We start from the raw sequence: 8,918 nt of genomic DNA, 5'->3' as shown, positions 1-8,918 counted from the left end.
GGGGGGGGGGGGGGGGCTGTGGGGGACACACGGACCAGCACCTTATACAAGCAATCCGCCAGCGCTATAGCCGGCGGATCGCTTGTATGTAAACAGGCATCGCTGCCTGCTTTTAAATTTAGGCAGTTTCCCGCTCATGCACGCCACAAGCGAGTGGGCATATCTGGCGGGACGTTTAAATTTGCCCGCTCAGATCTAGGAAGCTTCCGGCGCGAGGTGATTAATACACAGCTGTATACATCATCATGCAAAATAAAAATTTGCAACTGCCGTTTTATTTTACAGTAGGGGTGGGGAACCTCTGGCCCTCCAGCTGTGGTGAAACTACAAATACCATGATGCATCTGTCTCTGAAAGTCATGCCTGTGTCTTTGAGAATCTTGCAATGCCTCTTGGGATTTGTAGGTTCACCACCCGTTTTACAGGGTCTAGGCTTTCAGGAAAGCATTCTGTGGGGGGTTTAGGTAATTCTCAGGCCTAAAACTTAAATTTTAAATAGGTGTGCAAAGAAAAAAAAAAACACACACACAAAAACGTCTCTGGCAGCAAAATAGTTTGCAGCATATAAGGGCTTGTTCACACCGAAAGCGCTAGGGCTTGCTCTATTTTTTGCGTTTGCAGTGGAACGGAACGCTGGCAAAGTTTTGCCACGCGTCAGATCGCTCTCAGGGCGTGGAAGCGGTGCCACTGAATTCAATGCACCGCCACGCCCCCTCTCGCACCAAAACGCGGGGGGAAGTTTCTCAGAGATCGCAGTGCGTTCCAGCAGCTACCGCTTTGGAACGCACACGCTTTCGGTGTGAACAAGGCCTCAAGGAGCACATTGCTCCTGAGGTGAAGTTTGCAGCAGATAAAGAAGCAGATTGCTCTTGAGGTGAAGTTTGCAGCAGATAAAGGAGCAGATTGCTCTTGAGGTGAAGTTTGCAGCAGATAAAGAAGCACATTGCTCCTGAGTTGAAGTGTTGAATGAAGTCTACCAGTACGTGTCCCATGTCTGTTAGCTGTGAGGTAATAAGGAAGCCATTAGCCTGGCGGGTTACACAAGCTCCTGTTAGGACAGCTCGGTCGGTTCCTGTGAGTGCTCGGTGTGCTTCCTGTGGTAGGAGTGACTGTGAAATTAGCAGCAGATGTCAGGCTGGACTCTGGAGTGACACACCTGGCCTGTGTTCCTCCTCCCTCCTCCGTGCTGTGATAAGCCCTCCTCCCGCCATCCGTCTCCCTCACACCGGGAAGCTTCCCTCCTCCTCCCCCTCCTTCTTCTCTTCTCTTCTCTTCTCCTCTCCTCTCCTCACTACACCAGGCCGGGAAGATGTTGCGAGGCCGCCGCTCTGCTCTTCTGCTCTGGGTGCTGCTGGTTGGTGTGTCCGGGGAGCCGGCAGAGGAGGAAGACCCGCACAGCAAGCACCTCTATTCGGCTGAAATGTTCAGCCATGCCGTCAAGGAGGCCCCGCACTTTATAATGTTCTTCGCTCCATGGTAAGGACGGCTGGGGGAGGGGAGGCCTGGCAATGTATGGAACTACTACAGAACACTGATAGACAGGGAACCGTCCTCAATATGGACTGATGAGGGAAGAAGAGCGCATAGTAGTCCTGTGTAGTCTGTCATTGCTGTCAGCACTCAGGGCCTATGTGTAATCTGCTGTTCATGTAGGAATGTGTACACTGCAATGTGTATGTACCAGAAAACGTGTGTGCACATTCATTCTACAGTGCCATTCAGTCTGTATCCAGGGCCATACATGTACAGGAAGATCCCTACTGTCACTGATTTTTCACAGGCCACATCTGCATGGAACTCTGCGGCAGCGTGAATAAGCCCTTAATGGTACCCAACGTATGTGTGTTACAGCACAATACATTGTAACACACTACCATGTGTTGTGGTGCATTGCTAACAGAAGTGCACACAACCATTTTGGTGCAGTAGTCAGACCATTCAATTGAATGGCTAACGCAATGGATACTAACATGGGTGTAAAATGTGCATGCGTTATCGCAGCACAACGAAGTGAACCTAGCTTGTGCCACTGCTTTCTGTTTGATAGCACCTTGTAAACATGAACCTAGATCGTGACCCTTCTTTGATCAGCTACGGCCTGCTTGGCTCCCCTTCATTACTGTTACCTAACTATTGACCATGACGTGTCTGATGTCCATGGCTTCTCTGGGGGACAGAATGTTTGTTTATTTTGGGGTGGGTGGGGAAGGAAAGGGTTACCTGGAGATATCTCTATCGTGTGTGTGTGTGTCCTGCTGCATGATCTGACACCAGGCCTTCACATTGCAATCATAGGCCAGGCTCTTTCTTGGCCTTCTCTTAGAGTTAAGTGGGTGTGTGGGACTGCTGACGTGGCTTAGGATTCCTGGCATCAGCTTACGTGTTCTGAGGGGCTGTACTAGCCAGGCTGGGAATGTTCACACTCTTGGCAATAGACTGTTCAGAAGTTCCATCTCCACTGCTTCTGCCAGTTTGTCTTGTCAGTGTAGTGTAAGTTGGGGTGATCTGTATCTGACAAAAAGGCCCGTTCTTACATTCAGTATGGGGTATAGCAAGCTAGAAAGATTTCACACTATGTAGGAGTAGGCCTTTTGTTAGTTTCTTTTGTTTTACAGCCCACGATTTCTTAATGTGGCTACACACATATTGATCTGATCATTCAGTGCGATTGATACGATCATGCATGTAAACCACAAAGCCTCCATCCGATCAATTTAGTGAGTTTTTCAATCGATTCTGACACTGGGAAGTGGATCAGACATGGCAGAATTGTATGCATCAAGACAACAAGTCATGATACAGATTCATCATATCATTTTATAATTGTATTTTCCATCAATACCATTTGTGATGTATCATTTGCCATTAATGTTGAAACGCTTGTTTGTGATCCTTTTGTAGTGAGATCGATCACAAAGCATGTAACTTTTTAGCCATGCAAATCATGATTGTTTTCAATAGAATTGTTAACTTGCTAATTTTTTTTTTTTTTTGCAGCTCTTGTCATTTTAGAAATTGAGTTCTAGCAATGTTTCATGTCGGTGACTAGATCACCAGTGACAACCGTTCTTCATTCACCTCTGTGAGCTTGGCTACAGTGAATTGGTAGCGACTCTAGCCATGAAATCACCAACTATAAGGCCCCATTCACACCTATAGTTTAGGGATTCCAATCACTATGCCTTGATGGCGCATCCAGGGATAGTGGTCTGTTCCTGTGCCAATGGGTGACAGCTGCCGCTTGTAAATGGCAGATTTGGGGTTCCTGCCACAGGGATTCCTAAATGCACCTAAAATATAGATGTGACTGGAGTCTAAATCTGGGTTAATCACTTGCTAATCTAAAATAACCTTTTAAAAAGGAAGTAGTCTCCCTGGAGAAAAAAAGAGCCCACTGGAGCTCTTAGCCATAATGTTAGTATGCGCAGCATGTTTGCATGCATGCCACAGCGATCGCTTCCAGTGCTGTATTTCAGTCTTGGTCTTCTGCTGCTTTTGGCCGGGCCCGGATGATGCATGCACACGAACCACTTTGCCTCGCCAGGTATTTCTGCTGAGTCTGCGCATGCGCACTTTAGTGCACAGAAACAAATGTTTGCCAGGTAGATAGGAGAATCTATAACAGGAGACTTGCACAGTCCCTTCTGTCATAATAAACCTGTTTGTCAGCACTTCTCATACATAACACTTAAAGGAGAACCATGAGGTGAGTGATTTTTCGCTCATCCTCATAGTGAGAGCCGACCTGTGACAAAGAAGCTGTCACAGATTGGCTCTATCGATCAGGAAGTGAGCAGAAACATCCACCGATCCGCTCACTTCCCGATTTTTGTATCCCTGCAGTGAGCGGTGACTGACAGTCGCTGCTCCCCGCAGGGATTTCCCCATCCCCTCTCCGATCCTCCAGCGCTGACTGGAAGAAGGGACTGGGAGGGGTAAGCATAGCTGGCTGCCTCGAAATAGGGAGAGCCAACTGTCACTCACGCAGCTGGGTGGATCCAGACAGTATTGTCGGCATCCGTTCCGGCTGTGGCATTCTCAGTATATCGCAGGCAATAGCTCACTATATACTGAGCTTTGAGTCACGTGAGGAGGTTCGTATATGTCCTCCTGTGACCCTAAAGAGACTATGGGGAAAAACACTTACCCCGTAGTTCTCTTTTAATGCCTGCTTTAACAGCTGTGAATCATCTCAGTTTTATACACAGCTTCCATACCTGGGTTTTCTTCTCCTTGCGGCTTTTGGTTATTGATCTGGAAAGTGGGAAATCTAAAATGTTCTGCCTGTCATTTCTTGTACTCTGGGCTGGGAACGTCCAAGACAGATTCTAAGGCCTTGTTCACACCAAATGCAGAGCAGATCCGCTCAGGTTTCTGCACACACAGTGCAGTGGGTTTTGCCGCGTTTTTGATGCGTTCCGGGCCGTTCTTGGTTAAAAATTAGTTTTTTTATTTTTAGTTTAAAATGGGCTTTCAGTGCATTCAAGTGCGTTTGCGTGCGTTTTTGATGTGCTCTGGAACTGAACGCTGCGATGCAAACTGGAGCTAAAAATACCATTGGAATAGATTGGACGCAGTTTTGCTCCGGTCTGTAACTGCTCTGCACCTGCTCCACGCTTGGTGTGAACAAGGCCTAAGAATTTGGGTTTTCATGAGCCGCTCCACCTGCTGGTGCTCTTTTAAAGAGGGAGGGAGAAACTGCTTATCTTGGCTTCTTCTGATGACCTCTTTCCTATGACTGCTCTAGTTAGGCATGAAATCAAATGCATTATCAGACTGTGGTGAAGAGGAATGGCGATCATGTTTTTTTTAAACAAAACTAATAACTGTTTTTGTTATACGCCTTATAGTTAAACATCCTCCTTCAGAGCAGTACAACTGCTGTACATAGTGTGGTTTCCTTAAAGAGGAATGTCACCCTTATCTTAAAAATGACAAAGGCCCCTTTAGAAATGTTTAGTAATGGCATTCTACAATCAGTTACTTCTAGATAATTGCAGGCTCTCATTCTATGCATACCTTATTTTTCTTTTCCTCCCCATTCTTCTCAGTGGCCATTTTCACGAAGGGTGGAACTCTGGGTCTGCCTCCTGAAACGTGAAAGTGCTCATAATATGCTTAGGAAAATGCCTTTCCCCTGAGATCTCATGAGATTTTGCAGATGAGATTTTCCAGGAAGGCACTGGTGATATAACCTTCCCAGAATGCATCTAATGGGGCCAGGGCTATATCACCAGTGCCTCACTCAACCAGGAAGTTGAAAAACACGAATTGTAAGCAACAGCAAAAAAAGTTTGCTTTTGGTTGAAAGGGGGCCAAGGTCTGCTTTATTGGCTTGTTCACACCAGATGAAATGAACTGTGCTTAGCAGTGCACTCTTAACATGTAGACAATGCAATTTGCATTTTTACTTTTAGGGATGCATTGATTGTGCCAATACCAAGTATTTGGGTGAGTACTCGGAAGCTGGGCGGTGAGTCATTACACGCGGCCCAACTTCCTAATAGGCCGAGAAGCCAGCTCCATGCTCCCATCAGGAAAGGGGAGGGGGCGGCGACGGCTTCAATGTTTTGCCGCCCAGCTTTCTGATTGTTCGGGAAGCTGGCCTATCAGAAAGCCAGGGAAGCAAGCCATTACCTGCCCCCTGGCTTCCTGGTTGGTCAGAAAGCCTGCTCCATGCTTCCTCGTCACCTGGAGATGAGGTAGCATGGAGCCGGCTTCCCAGACAAATAGCTGGGAAACGGTCTCATTCCTCCCTCGTTACCAGGTGACGTGGAAGCATGGAGCTGGCTTTCTTGCCATGTAATGACTCGCCGCCCGGCTTCCTGATTGGTTGGGAAGCTGGCCAGTTGGGAAGCCAGGCAGCGAGACACGCCACCCAGCTTCCTTAATGGGACTTTTGGTATTGGCGATACTGAAAAAATGTTATTGGAGCATCCCTAGTTACTGTAAGTCTGTTTACACCACTATGTTGTGGAGATGTGCACTGTAAAGTATGATATGCAGTAGTTTTTTATTTTACCAGTGTGTTGCATTACAGTACACAACATTGCAACATGCTGAGGTAAATGGAAATTAATGAAATGGCTCTCTGTGGCACTTTAATAGTTCAAACAAAATGGTTATTTTTTTTTTTTAAGTGTGATGTGCTGAAACCAGTGCATGGCTTCCTTCACTGCACACACCAGTGGTCCCACAGTAATCCTAATGGAGCTCTGTGTTAAGAACACCCTGGAGAATGGCATTAATGACCTCTTCCTAAAAATGCTAAGTGGCTGTATTTTTTTTTTTTCTTCCAACTTTTGGTCATTATTGGGCTGCTCCAAACTTAGGGAACAGCCAATAATAACCTTAGTGACACTGATCCTGACAGGATTATATCTCACTAGGCTTCTGATTGGTCCTCAGACGATCAGAAGTTTGATACATTTCAGCAAAAGGAATCATTTGTTTCTTATTGCTGAAATGTACAGTTTCGTGAAGAATGTATCTTTACAAAGCCTGTAAGGCCTTGTTCACACCAAGCGCAGAGCAGTTACAGACCGGAGCAAAACTGCGTCCAATGTATTCCAATGGTATTTTTAGCTTCAGTTCCAGAGCAGGTAAAACTGCAGCAGGCCCTATTTTACCTGTTCTGGAACGCACTGAAAGCCCATTTTAAACTAAAAATACTAATTTTTTTTTTTAACCAAAAACGGCCCGGAACACATCAAAAACGCGGCACAACCCACTGCACTGCGTGTGCAGAAACTCATGCAGATCTTCTCTGCATTTGGTGTGAACAAGGCCTAAACGTTGGGACTTGTGATGTCTATGGAGCTGTCAAAAGTAAAATACTGGCCTCATGTCCAGCTTCTGCTATTTCAGCTCTTAAATGCCGGATCACCGGTATTTGTATTTTTTTTTCACCAGTCCAAGAAAGAAGCTAACTATTTAATGGATGCGTCAATATTGAGGCATCCATTAATGAACGCTAACCGCTGACTCAGTGGTTACCGGCATTTCAAAACCCTGAATAGCTGCTCACTGTGTATGGCCTTCCTAAGGTCAGGTTCATGTGCCAGAAGGTGCAGATACACCTGCTGATTATCGTACGATAATCGCTGGTGTTCCCGCGATCGTATGATCGGCAGGTGTATGGGCAGCGTGCGACCACATCCACTGTACGGTCGCACGACTTTCGTCTTCCTAGCACGCGGGAAAACCTGCCGAAAATCATACGATTTTCGGCGGGTTGGTAGCGTGCTCAGAAGATGAAAACCGCATGGGCCTGTGTGCGCAAGCGCACACTACCCGCTCAGCATTGCAATCATCGGCAAGCCCTCCCCTTGACTAAAGTCGTGCAATGGTTGTAAGGTGTATGGCCAGCTTTAGGCTTGCACATTCTGCGTTCGTTTTGGGGGTGCTCCTTTCATATGGCCCATGCGGTGAACACACCAGAAAGACTTCAGACATGCGCATTAATTTTCTGATGCAGAGTTTGGCATTTATTTGATTACTAGAAGTTATAAGTCTCAGCAGCTAATGCCGCTTTCCGATTCATTTATTTTCTTTAAGGTGTGGACATTGTCAACGTCTTCAGCAAACATGGAATGATTTGGGTGATAAATATAATAATATGGAAAAGACTCCAGTTTATGTTGCCAAGGTGGATTGTACTGTGGACAGCGCTATATGTTCTGATAATGGTGTTCGAGGATACCCAACGTAAGTCCTTATTTTTAGGTATAACTATGCATATGTTTGGTTTTTTTCCTTAACCTGTGCAAATTTGCCTTCAATTAAAAGTGAAGATCTCTTAAATCCACATTCTTTAGAAGAAATCACTGGGGTCACCAATATTGACCATCTTCTGAAACTGCTGTTTGCTGGTTGTCATACCGACCCTCTGGATTTACTACTATTGTATGCAGAACAGGCATGTCAGAATCTGCATGTTTGTTTATGGTGGCTTTTGAGTAGTCAGAGGCTTCAACTGCTATAACATATGCTCATTGTCCCTAGGGTTCAGCTTTCAGCAGTCCCATTTTTTTTAATGTTTTTTTAAGTTACCGTTAAGGGGTGTATTTATACACAGTCTAAGTCTGAATTAAAATGGTGAGTGAGGATTGCTTTCAGTATCTGTGGTCTTTTACTAGCAGTCTTTCTACATCAGGGAGGTAATATAGAGAATGTCTTGAAGGAGACCTTAAGGTCCCATTTAGATTTGTGCCACGTGGTAAAAAGTGCATTTTACTATATGTAATGCACAGTACTGTTTGCGGTGCATTGGGATGCCAGTTATTTAGAAAGAGGTATGAGTAGTGGGCAATGCATCCACAATGTAGGGCACCACAACGCACATGCTGTGTGCTATGGTGTATTAAGTTGCAAGAGTCGTGTAAGTTTTTTTTTTTTTTTGGTCCGTTGCCATGGACTGGCTGTCCATTCATAAGTGTCCAGGCAAACATTATGCCATAGTCCTTTGAGAGTATATAGAACTGTGGATACAACTAGGAGCTGAAGTTACTCATGGCATCTCAAAATGTGAGCATTACAAAAGCAACTATGGGGTTTCTATCTTTCTCTCCTAATATGGTAGTTATACCATAACCCCGCCCCCACAAATGATTTGCAAAGAACTTTCCAAAATACCTGTACAGTTTTGCTTGCTGAATTAAAATATTTGCAAGTTTCAGCAGTTTTGGATTCTGTACCTTATTTACATCAAATGATTCAACTAGGAATGGGGAAGACTGCAAGCTCCCCTAGACTTCAGCTCTCCTAGGGCTACATTTTAATGTGGGCATGCTGGAAAGTGTTCTTTTATGGCTGCTCTCTCGTGAATAGTCCTGAGTGGAATTCTAGAGAACAGTAAGATATTCTCTGGATGGATGTGTGTTTGAGGGCCTTTTTGCTTCTTGGTCATCGCAGCTGGT

General features: G+C 45.4%; 1 protein-coding gene across 1 annotated transcript in view; it reads left to right on the top strand.

The window, feature by feature from the left end:
- The first annotated feature begins 1,275 nt into the window (after window positions 1-1,275).
- Window positions 1,276-8,918, top strand: part of TXNDC5 (thioredoxin domain containing 5) — a 16,497-nt gene continuing 8,854 nt past the window's right edge. Inside the window, exons 1-2 of the mRNA XM_018560350.1 lie at window positions 1,276-1,476; window positions 7,558-7,707. Coding sequence (XP_018415852.1) covers window positions 1,310-1,476; window positions 7,558-7,707 — 317 coding nt within the window. The 5' untranslated portion in view covers window positions 1,276-1,309. The remainder of the gene's footprint in view (window positions 1,477-7,557; window positions 7,708-8,918) is intronic.

Source organism: Nanorana parkeri, unplaced genomic scaffold, assembly GCF_000935625.1.
Source record: "Nanorana parkeri isolate BGI_ZX_2015 unplaced genomic scaffold, ASM93562v1 scaffold451, whole genome shotgun sequence".
NCBI lineage: Eukaryota > Metazoa > Chordata > Amphibia > Anura > Dicroglossidae > Nanorana > Nanorana parkeri.
The sequence above is the reverse complement of the archived record's forward strand: the minus strand, read 5'-3'. Positions and strand labels throughout refer to the sequence as shown.